The sequence below is a fragment of the Ixodes scapularis genome, unplaced genomic scaffold (assembly GCF_016920785.2).
Source record: "Ixodes scapularis isolate PalLabHiFi unplaced genomic scaffold, ASM1692078v2 PGA_scaffold10__122_contigs__length_95168666, whole genome shotgun sequence".
NCBI lineage: Eukaryota > Metazoa > Arthropoda > Arachnida > Ixodida > Ixodidae > Ixodes > Ixodes scapularis.
In genome coordinates this window covers 32,040,165-32,060,411 of record NW_024609836.1, presented here as the reverse complement: position 1 = coordinate 32,060,411, position 20,247 = coordinate 32,040,165, and the positions used below count along the sequence as shown (strand labels likewise).

The 20,247-nt window shown below is 46.6% G+C and overlaps 2 protein-coding genes across 6 annotated transcripts in view; one reads left to right on the top strand and one right to left on the bottom strand.

The window, feature by feature from the left end:
- Nucleotides 1-1,509: 1,509 nt before the first annotated feature.
- On the bottom strand, nt 1,510-10,861 carry LOC120849617 (zinc finger FYVE domain-containing protein 1). 2 transcript variants are annotated; one of them, XM_040505091.2, is made up of 4 exons: nt 10,826-10,861; nt 4,885-5,094; nt 3,713-3,968; nt 1,510-1,755 (listed from the first exon to the last, which is right to left on the bottom strand). In XM_040505091.2, exons 2-4 carry the CDS (start codon nt 5,019-5,021, stop codon nt 1,525-1,527), a joined length of 624 nt encoding a protein of 207 aa, XP_040361025.1. In that variant the 5' UTR covers nt 5,022-5,094; nt 10,826-10,861; the 3' UTR covers nt 1,510-1,524. The 2 variants fall into 2 exon arrangements, with proteins under 2 accessions (XP_040361025.1, XP_042143606.1); XM_042287672.1 differs by lacking the exon at nt 10,826-10,861 and adding an exon at nt 10,320-10,798.
- A 405-nt stretch (nt 10,862-11,266) lies between these two features.
- Nucleotides 11,267-20,247, top strand: part of LOC8034677 (heterogeneous nuclear ribonucleoprotein L) — a 111,391-nt gene continuing 102,410 nt past the window's right edge. The window contains exons 1-4 of one of the 4 annotated variants that reach the window (XM_042287669.1): nt 11,267-11,563; nt 15,568-15,632; nt 16,562-16,631; nt 18,095-18,180. In XM_042287669.1, coding sequence (XP_042143603.1) covers nt 11,498-11,563; nt 15,568-15,632; nt 16,562-16,631; nt 18,095-18,180 — 287 coding nt within the window. In that variant the 5' untranslated portion in view covers nt 11,267-11,497. The remainder of the gene's footprint in view (nt 11,564-15,567; nt 15,633-16,561; nt 16,632-18,094; nt 18,181-20,247) is intronic. The other 3 variants (XM_042287666.1, XM_042287667.1, XM_042287663.1) reach the window with 3 other exon arrangements.

The window sequence follows — 20,247 nt, the reverse complement described above, 5'->3', positions numbered from 1 at the left end:
GCTTATCATGCTCAAGTAGTATTTTTACTGGCGAAAGGGTGAAAACCAACCGTAAACCATGCTAGTCGCCGAGGAGTCGGGTTGGGACTCGCAAACAGTTGCAGCGGTTGGCAGCCGCAGAGCAGTAGCAGACGAAACTGCGCGGATTAATGTGCCGGCAGCGCCACCTTGCCGCAAAAGAATCGGACACGGTTTCGGACCCCCTCCAATGTACAGCGTCTATGGGAAGTTCCATAACTGAGTTGATCTAGTAACGGAGGAGGAGGAGGGAAGGGTACTGATGGGAAGGTATACCCCTCCTCACTCCTCCTCCCTCGTGATCCTGCCTGCCACTCCTCTTCCCCTCATCCTCCTCCTCCCCCTCCTCCTCCTTCACCTCCTCTTCATCCTTCAACCTCCTCCTCTCTCCCCTCCTCCACCTCCCTCCTACTGCTAGGGGGGTCACATGGCCTGGGGGGTCACGTGACCTGGAATGTCACGTGACCTGGGGGTGTCACGTGACCTGGGGGGGGGGGGGGGGTCACATGACCTGGGGGGTCACGTGACCTTACGGTTCGGTCAAGCCGGCGTAACCGTAAGGTCACGCCGGCTTCAATTGCGAAAACCAAGTCAAGGTTTTCGCGATTGAGGCTCGGGGTTCCGTTAAAGCTCTCTCTCTAGAGCCATCAGTGAGCAGCGAGAACTCATCCGCTCGTGACCGCATGATCACGTGCTGGCGGGCACAGTGCGAACAATATGGTGAAAGGAGGAAAGTCTCATCCGGGTCCGGCCACACCCATCCGGCCCTGTACCCCTCCCCCTCCGGCTTCTGGCGGCCTGTTCTGCTGTTCACGGTAGCAGATAGAGCTGACGGGTTTTGTGGACCTAGGATAAATGACGCCACTAAAACTCCGTATAATAAAAGTTTTGTTGATGATACCAGGTTTTTGATGCATTTATATTTATGTTGGAACGACAAGATTTATAGAGAAGTTACCTTTTATCGAGCAGGTATTCGCACAACCTTTCTGCAAGACCCCCATTGACGTCATGCTGCGTGTTTCTCATGGCCGCCGCACGCGGCTGTAGGTCGAGGAATATTCTAATTTTTGCCTCGCGATTACGCGGCAGAATCGCAACATTGCGAACAAAGGAGGTGTGTTTTCTGTCCTTTGTGACAAGGTGAACAATGTCAAAAGTAGAAAATGCTAATTCTTTCAACGTTAAAATCGTTGCACAGCTACTTTAAAAAAAAATATGTATTTAATCAAACGACTTCAGATTCTTTCTTCAAACTTTAAATTGAAGTTTAGTACCTAAATTCCTCTCTAGGCTTATTTATTCCATTTTTTATTTACATAATTATTTTCCAGTCCTCGAGACTGCGACAGATCCCAAATTCGGCTCTTCAGCCAACAAACCTGGAGGCCACTGAGCTAGAGCAACCGTTGTCTGCTAGTGCAATCATTGTCTGCTACTGCCACCATCATCTGTAGGTGCAGCCGTCTGTTAGTGCAACAGTTGTCTGCAAGGGGACGACTGCCGTCAGCTCCTCACCTGTAGCACTTCCTTGTCGTCAACCAGGAGGAAGCTGGATGGCCGTGGGGCCTTCCTGTTCTCCTGGGCCTCCAGGCTGCGTGCGTCGCTAAGGATGTCCGGCCCCATCAACTGGAGGGACATCATGGCCGCCTCCGTGAAGCTGCCGTCTGCAGACAGGTATTCCTCCTCTTCCTCCTCCTCCCTCTGCAAGCGCTCAAGGTAGTGCTGGAACCGCGTCTGGTCAAGACAAAGGAATGCAAAGGAGGTTAAAGATAGCACTGGGCCCCTTAGATCTACATGCACCAATCTACACCGGTGTGGAAAAGTGCAGGGCAGTGCACATCTGGTATATGTTTTAAGAGAGGCTGCACTAGTTGTACCTACATAGAATGCGACAGTATGCATCCAGTGCAGCTGCTGCAGCAGCTGTGGGTCAATCAAACACAGCAACTGTCCAGACATTTCAGCAGCTTGTGACCGCGTGACTAATTTCACGGCATCTATGCCCTGTTCACCTCCAAGGGCCCGCTCAGACGAGGCAATTTTTCCAGCGATTCCGGGGTCGACGTAACTTAACTCGAGACATGGAAGGTAAGAAAGACATATCAAAGGAAGGAACAATACACAATGTGCGTTGTCCCTTCTTTTGATGTGTGTTTCTCATCTTTCCTGTCTCTGGCTAAGTTATGTCAACTTTTTACAAGCTCACCTGTGCGCTTCCCCTTCTTTCAATTCCAAGGTTGCTGGCAAATTGCTGCCTAGGCCCTCGCTTAGCAACATGAGTTGCTGGGATCGAGTTCGGCTCAAAACGGGAGAGCAACCCCAACAACTCGGAGACGTTTGAAGCAGCGCCGGCCAATCAAGGACGCAATATTTTCACATAGCCCCCTTGTGGTGCTGAGGATGTTAACTACACATATGGTTCTGGCTTACAGTAGATTGTTTTCACACCAAAATGATTTCCGGGCGTTTTCAATGACATTAAAACATTAAAAATTATGTTATTAACACACTTTTTTGTATTTATACAGTGTAAGAAAATGACCATTTTAATAATAATGACAACAGAACGTAGCAAATCGGGCTACAGCAGCTGTCGCGTATGAATGAGGGAAAGCTGTGTCGCTGAAGTTGCGACGTCAAGACGCCGGAAAAAATTGCCCGATCTGAAGCGGGCCCAAGCTGACAGTGTGGTGGAAGGTACATACCCCATAGACCAATCATACATCTATCTTTCGCCACGTGACCACACACCCGTCCCTATCTACAGGCAGAGAGCGAGTCAGGCGACGAAAGAGAGACGACCGGTTGGTCTGGCAAGTGCCGCACCAATCGGTAGTTTGCAACCCACGATATTGCTTTCTTGAAATTGAATCCAACAAAACCTTGAATGCAGACAACGGGTGGCGAAAGGGGTACCCCTCGCAAGACGTGCTGGGGACAAAAGGGCTCCGAAAATGTAGCCGCATTAAGGCTCATTCACACATCTGCGTTTGAGAGTGCTCAAGTGCATCATATACCCTTATGGTCGCTTATGACGCGAGAACATGCTGTCCCAGCGGTGTCGTCTGTCAAGTAGTCCTGAAACTGTGCGTAACTACATTGAAGGTCTTGCAGTATTTTCGAAGTCCAGTCTACACACCATCTATGAGACATGGTCGCTCAGAACGTCGTCAAAATTATATTTCAATCCCACCATGAACGAACGGTGCGCAAACAAAATTATCGGAATACATATAAACGGGTTGTAAGTGTTGCGGAGCAAAATGATGATGGCGCCAGAGTGCCAAGCGATTACGAGAAAATGTAACACACTCCAGCGTTGGGCTCAAACACACATATGTTTGTCTGACAGAGCAAATGCTTCTCTCGTCAGAGTGAAAAGAGTGGAGGGTTTTTTTTTAGCCCACGACAAACTAGAACGTACCAACATGCCGTTTACAAACAAGCCTGCGTTTGCCAACACCGGGCGTGGACACAGCGCGTGTGGCAGAAACCAGATTCGCTAGAAATGATGCGTCTGCACATGTGCAGTGACAACAGCAATGCCGCCGCAGTGGCGCGACAACAGAATGTGGTCACGTTACAAATGGGCTTGCAAACTTTGCAATCATGCTCCCCGATCATCGAGAAGGACTCAAAACAAAAAAGGAAATTACGCAGGGAAGAAGATGACTTAGGGCAGAGGCTTCACCTTGGTGTGGGCTAGCTTCCGGTTGACTAGATGCTCACGCTGGTCGCAGGCGTAGCACAGGCTCCGCTGGCACGTCTGGCAGCGGAGGTCCGCGAGGTTCTCCGCAGAGCAGTGGGCCCCCTGGCACAGCAGGAAGGGGTCCGGAGGCTCCAGCAGACTCCGGTCCTGGTGGTGGCGGAAGCGCGGCTCCTCGTGGATCAGCAGCTCGCACGCCTCGCACTGGTTGGTGCCGCACTCGGAGCAGAACACACGGGCGCTGCAGCACCAGAGAGGGCCGGAACGAAATCTGAGCTTTAGCAGCCCCAATGTTGAAATTAGTATGTTCGCCTGTGTGTTGGGTTCCGCGGTTTGTGTTAATCTTTTTTAACTCAGGGGGTGTTTTCTCGAGGTTCATGTTTTTCCCCGCAGATTTTCTGTTTTTTTTCGGGGTCTGTTTCTCTCCTTAGATTTTGTGTTTTTCCGTGTTTATCTTAGGTGTCGGGTGTTGGACAAAAAAATAGCCACAGGTTGTGTTCCAGTTCAATCCAATATGCGAGGACGGGTGTTCTGCGAACCAGAACATACAGAGTGAAGTACCAGGAAATAGATACAGTGCGCACTGCTAGTGGAGAGGAGGACGAGACGGCTGAGCACTTGATACTCTACTGTAAAGGGCTTCACCCTATGCCTACCGAAGACAACATAGATTTAATAAAGTCATTGGGTTTTAGAGACAGCGAAGGGAGAGTGGATTTCAAGACTGTAGAGATTACCAAGCAAAGATTAAGTGAATGGTGGCAGAAATCGAGAGAAAACTAGGCATTTTCTTATTCACTGATGGCAAGGGGGTTTCATAGCCTCAATTTCTTTGCACTGCGGAGGGAATATAGATTTCACATTTAAATATTCTAAGCTTAAATGGTAAAACAAAATGGCTAGGTGGCGTAAGCTACCGCCCGATCCAAAGGGCTCAGCCGTATTCATCCATCCATCCATCCATCCATATGAAGCAGTAGACAAGGCTTGCACTCTCCCGGTGCTCATGAAGTAAGCATGAGAGATTGGAAGCCCACCAAAAGTACCCTGGCGTGCATGCCGTGCGTGTTTGAGGCTCGTCGGTGTCGGTTGTTTCTGTCTGTCACACTGAGGGGAATCTCGCCTTGGCAGTCCCCAACGAGATGCTTGGAACTCACCAGGGATTGGGTCCTCTGCAGGCGAGTCGTTCGGAGCAGGAGGCTCGCGCAGAGCGCGTGGGCGGGTGCGGCAAGAGACGCACGTGCTGACTAGACTGGCTGGCGGTGGAGGAGGCAACGGACCGTGGAGCTTTCATGAAGTCGCCAAGCGCTCGTTCTTCCTCTCAGCCTCTCCCGAAGATCTTCCCATGAAGCGGGGCCCCGGGAGACCTGCGGAAACGGGATTTCGTGTCATGAATCTGGAGGAAAGGCCGCGACAGAAGAGCGAGCGGTATGGTGCTTGGAACGCGACTATGACTGGTGTTTTTACTGCATCCTCGTTTGTGGACCCTCAATTTCCGCCTGATGACGTCGCACTTGTGTCGTGCTGTTACGTGATCCGATTGTGGCGACGACACAGTAGCTGAGGATTACACGCAAGGCATTGTAGGTTCTACTGCTGGTAACCCTCCAGCTCGACAGCTCATGGGAGCCTCAGCAGCCAGGAGTTGAGACAACACCGCGACAGAGATGTTCGCTCTTCCTTTTTACCGGAACCTCTACGACCGACCACCGGGATTGCGACATCCATCAGGATTACCGTGCCGTCTCCCCCTTTGGGACCGATTTCGGCGCAAGGCGGCATAGGACGCTAAACACACCAGATGGAGACGTATTTCGGGCAGCGTAATGGCGGTGCGCGGAGGCAGACATTGGGTTTCCCGGTAGTCGCAAATTGCTGGCGGAGCTCTAAGAAATGCAAAAAAAGGAGGCTCTAGCACTTTGAAGGGGTACTTAGTCTTTCTTTAGCTTTGTTTTCAAGGAAACACCATCGATGTGCATAAGTATAAGAAAATACTATACTAAAATACTAATAAAATGTTCACCTTAGTATAAGAAAATACTAAGGTGAACAAGTCAATAAATGATTTCAAAAACTGCGGCAAATCAAACATGCCTAAGCTTTCATCTGTTTTGTTTTTACAGCGGAGCTGTTAAGGGCTAGTTTTCCCAGGATTGTGTCCCCCGCTAAGAAATGTCGACACAAAACTCTGATTGCCGCCGTCGCTCATAAGATGGCGGTAGCTGTCCAGAGTGTTGTCGTTGTCAGTTATCCGCTTGTTGCCGTCGCTCATAGAGCACGGCATTTCTTCAATGGGAGAAGAGCGGGAACGAAACAAGCGGTGATGTCCGCAGCAGCGTGAATGGTTTTGCAACCGATGCGAGGCTGCTATCGCCTAAAGTTCGACTGCGTCGGGCGCTTCAGATTCTCTTGCGAAAGAAGAGCAGATTGCTCGCCTGGAAAGCCACCGGTGAGAACAAAAGCTACAGCTACGCTGCTCTTCCTTCTTCACCAAAGTGGGGAAAACGGAAAGTTTTTTTTCCGGTCTTCTGTCGGTCTCTTCTCTCAGGACCCCAGATGTCATCAGTCACGATATATGTGCCTCCCATCTTCACCCCCGCGTGGTTTGAGGCTGAGGCCTCAACGCCCAATGGCCAAAACCTTTCGCACAAAAAAAAAATGGTTCTCGCTGGCGCTCGGGAGCAGGCCTTTGGCCTCGGTGCTGCCACACCTGACACATACAGGGGTTACTAGTCAGCGGAAGATGCAGACGGTGCAAAACAGCTCGAATATATTGTTATGTTCCGCACGACAGTGAGCGGACTCCAGGTTTTGTTCTCCTCCCTTAGGGATTGTGCCGTAGGTATACCGGAACAAGCGGACTCCAGGTTTTGTACTCTTTCCTTAGGGATTGTGCCGTAGGCATACCGGAACAAGCAACGACATTTGGCACGCCACGATCAAGTTCGGCATTATCAATAGGCCTTATGTGAAATTGTTTGGTGGTCTGACAACATTGAGAGCATCACCATTGTAATGTTGGCCCCGCATGACAGTGAGCGGACTGCAAGCTTTGTTCTCTTCCCTTGGGATTGTGCAGTAGGCATACCAGAACGAGCAACAACATTTGGCACACCACGATCAAGCTTGGCATTACCAGGAGACCTTATGTGAAATTGCTTGGTGGTCTGACAACACTGAGAGCATCGCCATTGTAACGTTGACAAGCGTTGTCGGTACCGAGGCACAGTGGAGGCATCGGAGACAACTGTACAGGCAATGTGCAATGGCATGTGTTTTCCACCTTCCGACCATGGAATGGTGACAAACATTGTAAACAACCTAGCACAACTATCTGACGAAACTCTTGGAGGCCTGTATACGCTGGCGACAGTCTCAGCAAAGCAAGTCCTACGCCTTAGCTGTGGAAGCTTACACACTGCCTTCTTCGGCGCGGACAAACGTTTGCCATTAGATGTATGTAAACTGGGACCCTTTTTTTTTCACTTCTTGCCTACTAATTTTTTTTCTTCAAAGAACGGACAGCAAAACTTCATTTAAACAGGCAATTTGCATCAAAAAAAGACAAAAGCATTTCCTTGACTGTAAGGTGTATCTTGCTCTAAATCAGAACTTCTGACCTTCTGGTCGTCTTCAGTAGTCCTTCAGTGTGAAAGCGCTGAAAGCATTCAGGAAGGTGGAGAGACATTTTAATGGGAGTGATGAAAACTATTTGCACCGTTTTCATCACTCCAATCACTGTCCCTCGAACTATCTGATTTCGAGTCATCAGAAAGGCTGCAAGATTTGTCGTCAGATATGCCTGAGCATTCCCTTTTAAAAAGAAAGTTTTTAAATCTCTTTGTCGGCTAAAGCGGATTTCCACGCCGAAGCCATGTTGTTTTGGCACAAACGCTTACCCAGCATGCACTCTTTTTTTTTTCTGGGTTAATGGATTTCCCTTTATCCATAAAACAGCAACACAAATAAGCAAACAACCCAAGGTAAGTAGAGCAACAAGGGTGGTGCTGCCATCTTTTGGAGAGTGTGCTAAACAAGCTCTGAAACCGAAACACGAGTCACACTCGTGGTCAAGCTTTATGGTCCGTAGAGGGTGGCACGAGTGACACTCATTATTTAGTAGGCAAGGAGTCAACATTGTAAATAGGTGTGGTGCTTAATAGTTGGTAATCGAATGGGTGGAAGTGTATTGTGTGTGTATTAGACAAGCACTCTGCATGCATTTTGTAGCGCGCTCGGATGAGTTGTTGGCTCAGAGGGCCCTCCGAGTTTCGTTAAACAGTTGCAGTAGGTTGTTTAGACTGCTTGTGCACATTCCACGGTCGTGAGGTAAAAAGCACAGCTTCCGCGCCATTGCACACTGCCCGCACAGTTGACTCCGATGCCTCGACTGTGCTTCGGTACCGACGACGCTTGCCAACATTCGAATAGGCTCCTTGCATTGACGTCACATCGCACACATTTGCACACCAAGTAAAAGGAGGAGAGGGAAGCTGCTTTTGTAAGAATTTTGAGTGACGGGTTAATCTTCTATAATCTTCTGGGAGGAGAATAGCGACGCCTGTGCAAATCCGGAAGGCACAAAGGAGGGTCCTGATAAGAGGGGAGCTCCTTCTCCCCCTCTTCTCTGGAGGGTATCGGAAATGACGTCATGTGCAAGGAGCCTATAGCGATGCTCTCAGTGTTGTCAGACCACCAAGCAATTTCGCGTAAGGTTTATTGTGCCGCTATAATTTGATATGAGTCAAGGATGCACCAAGTAAACACCAGCACATACCAGCCATGACATCCATTCACTCCGCGGGCCAACCAGGAAAGTCAGTAGCCAGGACGAGTTATGTGATGTATGTACTTGTGAAGGAGAAAGATGTTGGCGCAGCCCAGGGTGCGCAACGAAGTTTGCGCAACTACCGCACCCGTTCGAATAAAGCTGCGTTTTTGTTTGCCCTGTCTTGTGTTCACCTTCTTTTCTTCCTTGTGGGCGATCAGCGCACACCGGTGCCCACAGACGTCAAGTTGACATGCACGTTGATAGCACTCTTTGCAAATCACAGTTGAACACTGGCTGGCAGTGAAGAAGCCGTGGAAGGAGCATCTGGCACTTGTATCCAAGTATAGTGAGAATTCTGAATCATCAGACTACGCCACAGCCTTTTGAGCAATGTCAATTGGGAGGAAACTGGAACAACTATCTGGTGTGCATGCATGAGCGTCTTTTGTGTTATCAATCTTTCAATAAAGAAGGGGATGCATCAGCCATTGGGAAAACAAACGGCAGTTGTGCACGTGGGCCTTTACCACACTGATAAGCCAGCTGACTGACTGACTGCCCTGATCAGCACACAAGCAGATCCCACGCAGATCTGCTCCTGCACTGAAGCTTTGAACAAACTGTGGCACGCTTATTTTAGGTAGTACAAGGTCACCCAATTGGGCCTCGCACTATTTATGGCACCTTCGCTGAGTTTTTTTTTTTTTTTTTCCTTTTTGCGTAGTGCTAAAGAACAAACAAAAAACACATTTCGACATCCGAAATTGTCTAGATTCAATGCCGCAAGACAATCGAAAGTGCCATTCTCATGCCACCAGCGCTAGGGAACACGTCTCTCATCTCTGGATGGTGACATCAAAACATTTGGTGTCCCAATGTTTTTTTCCCTTTTTTTCTTTTTGGGGGAGGGGGGCGGGGGAGAAGGAGGGAATGCGTGAAATGGTGTCTCTTGGCTCATGCTCTTAGCTTTACCGTGTGCTTCGACGGCATTTGAATTTTTGTTGTTTCTTTGTATTTTTCTTGGGATCGCCTTCTGCACCATACCAGGCACACTTCTACATGTGTAACAGTTTGAGAAGCTCAAGATTGTATTACCCAAAAACAAGTCCGAACAAGTCCCTTTTTGCAGTGCCCCCTGGGCAATGCAGAAAGCCAATTGAATAGATAAGTTCAACTCAAGTTAAAAAAATTAAAAAAAAAATCTGCTAGCACTATGGAAGGACAGAACGAGCATGAGACAAGGTCTAAAAGGGACTCGGGCTCTTTGCTTTGAGACCTTTCAACTGTTGCTCATAGTTTGGCGGGATATTCTGAATGGCATCTCAGAAACAAGCCCTTTTCCTTGCACACATATCATTGCTGTTTCATCACCTCTTGAGTGATGACATTCGTAATTGCATATGGTGTATCTGGCACATGCAGCCCTTCAAAACGTTAAGCTGGTTGGCAGTTTGTAGTTTTAAAACAGAAACAACGCCAAGAAAAAAGCAAGCAGACAAGGGTTACAAACAGAGCGTACCAGACAGCGTATCGTACGCGAGTACGGATCAGAATAGCAAACAGACGAACTGCAAGTCAGCGCCCTCGTTTGTCTTTCTGTGAGTCTCTCCACCTTTTTTTTTTTTTTTCCGCTGTTGCAATTTATAAAACACGTCTAATTTTAACGCCTATATTTCGACCACCGCGTAAATTTGCGGAAAACTTCCTCGACAAATGACGACGGATACTCGATCTCCGCGCTTTTATAGTCGTCGATTATTTTTCTTTTTATCTCGGCACGAATAAGCGAAGTGACAACAGGAGGGTCGTGGGTGGACATACCTCGGGCAAAAGCTGCCCACGACTCGCAGAGTTCTGGGACGACGCTCCGCTGCTCGTGGCAAATCGGGAAACGCACTGGCACGGTGTCAACAAAGGCGATCAGCTTGGCGCGATGAGTCACCACATGCCCGAGACAAGTTTCGAGATGGTTCCGCTGGGTTCGCCACCTGAAGCATGATCTCCTTTCGTCACATACTGGGCCAGCTTATCGCCGATTCTCAACAGCACTGCAATACTACAATCACATTGCGTAACGGTGTGCAGACTCTCGGAAGAAAAAAAAAAAAAAAGAGGCTGAAATAAAAATATTGGAATGAATTTCCTGCGGAGGAGTGTACTCTTTGGACTCGACAGGGAATATCGTCTACTGTTTATGCTTATCTACGCCGAATAAAGAAAGAAAGAAAGGTAGGAGTTGATGCGCTGCTGGTTCGCAGTTTCCCCATCTTTGTTTTGGTTTGCTCAGGTGATCGAGTGAGCAGTTTGATAAGGTTCCAAGTACTGACCGGAATGGATGAGTGGCGTTTAGTGGCGTTCCTTGTTGGTGTAGTGCCACCTTTAATTTAGCTGTCGAAGTGTGTCGTAGAGACGCTGGATGCGTATTTCCGCCTTTTGTGAAATCTTTTCCGTGGTAGCGCCTCGCATCTACACAAACAAAACCAACGAAACAAACAATCGCACAAAGAAATCAACACATGACTTTTCGCTGACTCCTGGTGACTCCGAGTAACTGGAGTGACCCAGTTGACCACCAACCCTACGTTCTTGTTTCTCTTTTTTGATATGTGCCTTAAACTTGCAGGCCTAATGCAGTAAATAGTTTATATGTAAAAAAAGTTTAACAAAAACACACTGGAACGTACGGGAATTAATTTTATGCTAGCGATGTTAATGCTACTTTATCCCTGGTGGGATTCTGATAAAACATACTGTTTTCTCTAGTAGTAGGTATTGGTCACCGTACTTCTGTTCTCACTACGACTGCAGAGGCACTGTGCGGCGCTCCTTGGCACAACTCGCTCGCTGAAGTCTGTGTGTCGCTCACTGGGCTCACTCATTCGCTTTCTCTGTGTCGGTAGGTGGCCATTGCCTGGATTGCTACTCCGTGACATCGTCCGTGCACTCGCAACGTCCGCGTCCCTTGTTTCGTCGCAGCAACGAACCACCCCAGCTCTGGAATGATGGCCGATATCGCCAGCTACGACGGCCACGCCGCAAAACGCCAAAGAACCGACGAAGGACGGGTACGTCTTTTAGCTAGACATTTCGCGGGCGACCACGATCGCACAGAAAAGCGTCTGGGCTACGCACGAGCACGGGAGACGCATTCGAACCTAGCGGTGGCGGCGACAGCGGCATGCTTTGATAGGCTTAATGCGATTCGGCGACGAGATGTAGCCGCTCTTTCGGCTCTTCCGTCTCGTCGTTTTGAAATCGCCGAGCGACGGTCGCCGTTGCCTCCATGGGCCCACGAGTCCGCACAGTGTGCGCGAAATCTGGGCGCCGAGCCGATGTGATGACGCGACGCGGTTTTCGAGCACTTGTGCGCCCCCCGACAACTTCACCGCCGAGCATGTTGCTTTGTCAGAACGCCGGTCGCGAGGTTTTCTTTGTTTCTCTCGAGTCAGCCGTTTTGCGTACGGTTCCGCGGGTTTTTGAGGCGTTCTGTCCGAGAACCCGACCGCTTGGAAAGCGGTTGAACGTTTGGGACCGTGGTGTATTTGGCTGCGATTTCAGCCACCGGCGTGGCCGCATTGCGTTGTGGCGGCCAGTTTGACTGACGCGGGCAGTCGACCGGTCTGTGTTTCGTGCGGCTTGCAATGCTTGGATTCTGTGCGTTGCTCACGAGCTTTGTCGTTCGGCGTGTAGTTTCTTTTGTTCTGAAAAACGTTTCAAGTTTCGCAGGTCACCAAGGCGGTCGCAAGCTTTTGTTGTTGAAGCTGCAGAAAAAAAAAAAAAAGGGGGTGCAAGCGTGTTTGCTTTTTTCGTTGTTTCGGGATAGTTCTGTGGTTCTGGTCGGTATGCTGAGGCTCTTGCTAGGCAAGATTCCCTGCTAGAGGCGAAAACTCCCGACCCCTCTTTTCATAAGTGAATCTCCCACAAGCTTATGCCGACACGCACTTTCAACATAAACAGAAAACTTAGATGTCTGCGTGTTAGTATATGCTGCCGCTATTTGAAGAATTTCTAGACTGCATTGTGAGCTTGGCTTTATTTGTCAGTCTAAAATGTCTCCTAATCACTCCTCCTTTTTTTTTTTTTTTTTTGTCAGATGGTTATAAATTTTAGGGTTGCTTGATACAATGTCTTATGTTTCCTTTAACATGGAGGTCCCTCGGGTTGGTAAGACCACTGAAAGATCTTTGAGAGCAGTGGCCTGAATCGTAGGAGTTCACACGACGGTTAAACTTGGTGGCTACGAATTTGATTGGGGTTGGCTCAGTAGAAAAAAGTGTCAAGCATGTTTACTTTGGAGAGCACCTTTGTATTCCATTGAGGGCAACATACTACTGCAATTTGTCATTTTTAAAATGTTATGCAGTTCAAATTGTCATAAAAAAGTGCCCCTGAAGATTGATACATGAGACCGGTTACAACAGGCAGCTAAAAGCATGGTTGGGCTGGTGATGTGAAAAACCTCCACCAAAGAACAAATTGGTAAAATACATTGCTAAAGCCTACATTTGACACAGTCAAATGTCCCTATTCACTTCGATAAGCAGTAGCTGAAACAAGATATTCAGTTCCACTAAAGACAATAATACGCAGCAGTAATCACCGACAGGATTAAAAGTGGAGCCCGGAATTGATTTTATCAGTTTTAATCCGGACCAGAAGGTGGCACAGCACACCGCATGTGCCTTGAAAGCTCAAATTAAAAAACGCCACACACAGTCGTCAATAAACCATTTGCAGTATTCCCAAGCGCCCCGGCCCGCACTCAACGAATCATGGGAACGGTGTTCCTTCAGCTCCCTAGTGATCGCTAATTTTCGACCAACCCCATGGTTACATAGTTTTTGAGCGTAATTCGAGGTCACCCTGAACAAGCACCTGATATACCCCAAGGACCCGTCATATCACTTTTAAAATTGCTCGTCAATGTCGGCATTTTTGTTACTGTGCATGCGATCCACCTTTCAACCTGGCTGAGCTGCAGAAATCTCTTACAATATTATCATTCTCGTGATTGCTGTTTGAGCAGGAATTGCTTAAAAAGCCGATAATTCACAGCAGCAAAAAACAGGATTTAGCTCGGAGTCTGCGGGGCTGTTTAGAGCATTTTTGGCGTTTCTAACTTAATATCAGCGTGATAATACTGTAAGAGATTTCTGCAGCTCCTTCCAGGTTGAAGGGTGGACAGCTTATTTAGTATAAAAAACGCTGACATTGAGGAGAATTTTTAAAAGCAATATGACAGGTCATAGGGGTATATCAGGCGCTTGTTCAGGGTGACTCCGAATTACGGTCAAAACCTGTGTAACCAAGAATAGGGTCAAAATTACCGATCACTAAGGGGCTGAAGGAACACCGTTCCCATGATTCTTTTAGGGCGGGCTGGGGCACTGGGGGATATAGCAAATGGTCTATTTAAACCCACCCTCGGCATTTGCTCTCTTTTAGCATATTTAGAGGCTTGAAACTCAAAACCAGTGCATATACCTCTAACAAAATGTATTCTGGCAAAAAAAAAAAAAAAAAATTCAAAATGTTTTTTTTTTTTTAGCGTGCTGAAATTGAACAAAAAGTGAAAGCCTCTGTTTCATAATTTATTTCTCAGTACTCGTACATTATAACGACACAAGCTTTGCTTAATTTGGAAGGCAATGAAAGGTTGTACACGTGGTATTATTTTAAAAGCGATACTAAACACAGTCGACTCGGAAAAAAAATCCGCAATTTAGGTCACAGTTGTTCGCGGAGGCATGTTTGGGGATTTTTAAAAAGAATGGTGTGACGAATAATAAATAGTAGCTAAACGTTGTTTTACCTACTTGCATATATATCACAGTAAAAAAATATAGACACTCTCTTTTGAATACTTTGAGATTGAGAGTGATTCAAAAACGCCACACACGACAATTGTCAAAACCTCGTCATTCTTTCCGCTTCTTTGAGATTCTTTTTCTCAGAAACTAAACATGTCAGGACATTAAAATCAAAAAGGATTGTTCTTCTTGGAACTTGTGTCACGAAATAAAATTTTGAAGCAAAATAAAAAATATGACTGCACCTCATTGCCTGAATCCAAATGAAACCGCCCAGCTACATGTGGTGGAAGGCTATTCCAGTTGACAGATGTTTGATTTCAAAGGAAATCCAAAGAAAAAAAAAAAGGTAGTGTCAACCTTTTTTTTTTTTTTTTTTCACAAGTTTGGCAGAAGGGACATATTTGCGGGCCTTTGAACGCCAGCCATATTTGTGTGTCCTTATAGTTTGCACACCTTTCAATCCGCTGTTTTAGAAACACCTGACACCACCTGGCAGAAAATGGGGTTCTAGGATTTCCGGGATGAAACAATGTGTGCACCAGAAAGAAGAGGGAAGTGTTTGAGAAAGAAATTTCAGGCAAAAAGATAAGCTACAAGAAGTGAAAAGATTTATTTCACATGTAATGCTGTAGCATGAGAAGAGAAGTCTTTTGGGTCCCAAATAACATTTTAGATTTGTTTGAATATGAGAATGTGACGCAAACGATTACATGGTCATTTCCGCCTACATTGCCTCGGTAAAAGAGGTCTCGTGTCCTGATGACTTTCGACGGGAAGCGTTCTGCCACAAGCGGAAAGTTGCCGGAAAGTTGCCGGCAATCGTTGCCCACCATGCTGGGTCTTCCAAACCGTTTGTGGCATGCTCCTCCCAAAGGAGTGAAATATCCTCCTGTATTGAAAATCGCAGACACAAAGATTCCGTAGACATTAAACTCGCGATGGTCGCAAACGCGGTCTTGGGAGTCGCCATCTCTAATTGTGGTCGTCCTGGCTTTAGCCAACTTGTCGCGCATCACGAGTCCTCGTTGGAGGAATGCAAAGACCCTGCGTGCACTCACAATTTCTGAAAACATTGCATAAACGCGAAAATAGCACCCACAAAACACTGTTAGCATTCGGCACATGTGCAGTGGCCATGGCCCTATTCTTGATGAGCGCAGAGCTTTTGTGTATGCTTATTCTAAAACTCCCTATTGACCAGTGGACAACTAAGGAGAAACCATGCATTGATTGGCCACGCTTTCCTTTTGGTGCAGGATCGTGGTTATGGAAACAACCAACAGCAAGGCTACAACTACTACAACAACCAACGAGGAAGAGGGTGAGTGAGATTTAGCCGTCAACTAACTGATCATTTGTTTATTTTACATGCACACATACAGTTCATAATGAATAACAATGTATGGACAATTGTGAAACAATGCTGCATATGATGGTGGCTTCCAGCTAGGTTTGCAATTACATTCTTCTAACAGAGGGGCACGGCAACCCCGAGGAAACCAATGTCTGTCATTGCTTTGCTTTCATGAACTGACAAACTCGTTGGTTAGAGGACAATGAAAATGGCTACATGTACTCAAATTGCCTTCCTACAAAAAATATCCATATTTTTGTCCATTGTTTTTTTTTTTTTTTGAAAAGATGTGATGGGCAGCATTTTGTTGAAAGGGGGAAAGATTTTCTGGTCATGGGTCCTAATGTAGGAAGTTTTTGGGGAAGTGACACTTTCCTCAATAATAGCACTGCTCAATATTAGCTTAATGTAGTCCCTGCACATGTAGAAGGGGCTGAGAGACCTATTCTTTGCATGTAAAAGGATGTGCTCCACAAGGTATACCGTTATTTCGATTATCCTCCTTCCACAACTTCCTGGTGTCGTTTTGGCAAGGCCCGCCGCCATAAAATACTCGTTGTATCAGTGTGTCATAGATGAGAAAAGAAGGCACCTTTTGTGGGATGTGGGCATAGGCATCAAGGCAACTCTTGCTTGTCTTTATTTTGTTTTGTCACTGTCTGTTAGTGTCACTGCGGCAGTTAGCCAGACCATCGCTGTTCTTGGGATTCAAAGCGTTATAGAGCACCTCAAATCAAAGATTCGAGTGGCTTCGGTTTATTTGTATGGCTGGCAGTAAGACAAAGGGAGCCCTAGATGATACCATTCAGGAGATGTCTGGTGCAGTTCTAAGCTGGAGGACATGTCTCGGGTGCACGGGTCTCACAGGGGGAAGGACTTCTGCTTTCTCCTTGCAGGCAAGAAGAGGAGAAGCCAAACCATGTCCTTCTGATGACCATCCTCAACCCTGCTTACCCTATCACAGTGGTGAGTTGTTTTGGGAGGAACAACCAACCTTTTCTTTTGTGCATCCACTCGTTCCATGCGAGTGCAGAAAAAATGCTACCTTGCATCCTTCCACCCTTACAGTGTGGTTAGAACACAAGTTTTACTTGGACTTTCGTCTGAAATACCAGTGGTCTCTGTTTATGTTCCATGTACTTTGCATGCACTAAAGACGGGGGTTCTCAAAACTTTTGTCGGGCAACCCCTGTCCATCTTGAATGGTCTCTAGGCTAGGTGGTGCGAGCTACTGCCCATTATCAAGGGTACAGCCATTACCATCCATCCATCCATTCGTCCAGCAGGCAGGAAAGCCTCCCGAACTGGGCATTGATGCAGTAAAGGGGTGCAAAAGCTTACGGACCTCGTGAAGAGGAGTTGACATACTTTGAAGCATTTAGCTCATAGTTAGGAATGAGTTGGTGGCTCATATCTTCTAAAATCATGCTTATACTGGAGGAGCACTGCCTATTGGCAGGGATGTTCAGGGACTTTTTGGCGGCTTAGGGAAATCCCCAACAGTACTCTGGGAACTCATTGAGTTCTTGGGAACCCATGCACTGAAGCATTCCTTTGGGGAGTCCAATATTGTGCCAGAAGGCCCTTTGACAGGTGCGTGTGGATACGTTTGATGTAACAGCATATTGTAGATAGGGAAGGGGGGGTTTAGACCCAAAACACCGCTGGAGATTGCCAAAGCAAGGCAGTCTTGCCTTCTTTCCCATCATGCTTGTCTTTCCCCTTGGCACATTGTGATAGGTAGAGTGACGACTGCTCCAACGAGCGTGTAGTTTCCACCGCACTATCAACTCACTAGGTGTGAATGGGATATAGCTGGGGTTGTGGGTTGTTCTTGTTTATGTCCATTTCTAGCTTCTGAAGATTGTGCTGAAGCAAAGTTAGAACCTAAAAATAACCAGTTCTCAGTTGATTTGTAAACACTTGCTGTGTGCATTGTAGCTGCTAATGTTGCTCTATTTGCTGGCTATGAGTGATTTTGCTCTGAGAATTGCCTTATATTGTTTTACATCTGGGGCTTAAACAAAACCCTGTTGATCAGTCTGTATGTGTTAGGGAAATTCATATGCGTCAGTATGTCCTTGAAAAAAAAAAATTACTTTGTTTTTTGTGGGTTGGAGTGCTCTTAGACTTCACAATGAAGTTGAGTAAACAATTTTTAAAAAGACAAAAAACAAGAGTAATTGTCAAGTGATGGCAGTTTAATGGGATGTACAAAGTAACAAAAACTGTGCAAACTTTTACATCGTGCCCCTCTCAGGGGTGTGGGAACGTCGTTTAAGGCCACTCAATTCTCATGTATGGGCTCGTATTTGAGCCTTTCTCGTTAATTGTGGCAAGTTGTGACGCCACATTCCAACAGAGGGTCACAAAATGTAAAGATCGGCTGGTTGGCCTTGGTGATTTTGCTTTTTCGTTGTCACTTGCAGGACGTCATCCACACCATCAGCACCCCGAGCGGCAAAGTGATGCGAATAGTGATCTTCAAGAAGAACGGAGTGCAGGCCATGGTCGAGTATCCTTTTGTTTGTCGTTTGTTTCACCCACATGGACGGCGGCTGGATTGTTCGACACCTTTGGGGTGAGTCGTTCCTCCATTATGCGACAAGATGCTGTGGAACACACCTTCACAAAGCGTTTAAGGTAATACATAAGTAGGCTTCCATGTTCATAGGTAAATTTGAATAAACGCTCGGTGATGAATTTGTCTTCTCTTTAGATTAGAACTCTTGATTTCGAAGTCACAATGACAGAAGAAAGATTACAGGTCAGCAAAATCATGGTTGAGGCAAAGTTGTAGAAACCACAGGGGTGATTATCTAGGAATGCAGTAGCATTTATCATTGCCCATGTGACATACATTGCACACCGGCTATGTGCTCATGTACAGTCAAGTGCATACGTCATGTGCATGTGACCCGACGTCTTTTAAGAAATTCAGGTCCTTAGAGGTCGACCTCTAGGACGACTTCTTGGACCATGCTGGTCGTCAGGTCCTTCGAAGGGGATGCCGATGTGAAAGAGAGCATACTGTCACTCCGCGTACGCACGGCACAGTCTGGTGCAAGCACTGTTAGATGAAATGGTCTGCTGAGCATACCTACTGTGCTGAGGCCAGAGTATACATAACTGAAAATCTTGAGTAGTCGCTTAATAATGCTATCGCATTAAAAGCAAAGAAGATGGCGTTTTACAAATTAACTTCATAAGAGTGCAGTGTCAGCAATCCTGAGATGTCATTTAAGCTTGTTTTGAAGTTTTGAACGACTGGCAAAGGGGGTTTGCCTTTTAGCTCGTCAAGGTTTCTTCGGGACAACCGGTCATGGTACCCAAACATTATTTATTTTGTTTTTTAATGTTTGGAAATTGGGAAGGCAGTAAAACAAATTCTGATTTTAAAAAATTGAGAATCAAACAAAAAATATACTCCAATAAACCCCGAATGTTTGGCCAGAACATGATACTCGGAAAGCACCTTCCAAATTTCATGAGAAATAAACTTTGTGAATGCAGAGTCCTATATATAAGCGAAGCAAATCGAAAAAAAAACAACATTGATAGGGTATAATATTAGTCACAACTGGGGTTTTGTTTTTTTGGGGGTTAATGTTTCTTTAAAGGGAAACTGAAGCGGTTTTGTATTTGAGGAAAAACACCTAAATCGTCTGCATTTGGCCTCCAGAATCACTAATATCAAGATTATTTTTCAATTTAACACACGGAGACTGCAGAAATTAATTCTCAAAGTACCGCTGAAGCCCCTCCTTCCCGAGGCATGATGTCATATGAGGAGTTTCCGGAATCTTCAGCGCCTGTTTAAGCTATGCACACGGATTCTTGCTATTTTCAAAGAGGTCAGAAAGAGACGTCACAACTGGTGTCAGTGTGGGGGAATACACCTGACAAGCTTGCAATTGCACGTGCTGCCTACACGAACGACACGCTTGGCTGCAATTTTTCCGCTAAATTTAGCGGAAAAATTTTTTCATTAAATTTGGCAAAACGTTTTCCGCTAAATGTAGCGGTAATATTTTACCGCTAAATTTAGCGGAAAATATTCTCTGTTAAATTTAGCGGAAAAATTTCCCCACTAACTTTAGTGAGAAAATTTACCCGCTAACTTTAGCGAGGAAACGTCCCATAATGCAACGCGCGCGGTTACATTGACGCCGACGGTGACGGCACCCAAGCCGGAAACGGGTGCCTAAGAGCTGCGCTCTAGAGAGGTGCGAAGCCTGTTTGCTCATTCAATGAAATCTCCGGACCTGGGTGAATCCGAGATGACCGAAGTGGTTTTCAGCGGTTCTTTAGCCTGTCCCCAAATTGTTCATTGGGCATTTGTCGAACCATAGAAGTATTCTTCGTTGTGGCTTCAGCGAGCTCAGCACTGATCAACATGTAGTTTAGAAACATCCCCGCTGGGGCTGCTGGCCTGTTCAGCAACAGAAGCGAAGTTGGCATTTGTGTTGCATCGCCGTAGCGGTAACTTCTCGTCATCACCTAAATTGGTGGGACACGACTACAGTCATGTCCTGTTAATATGAGTCACATCAATATGGATGCCCTGCTACATAGACATACT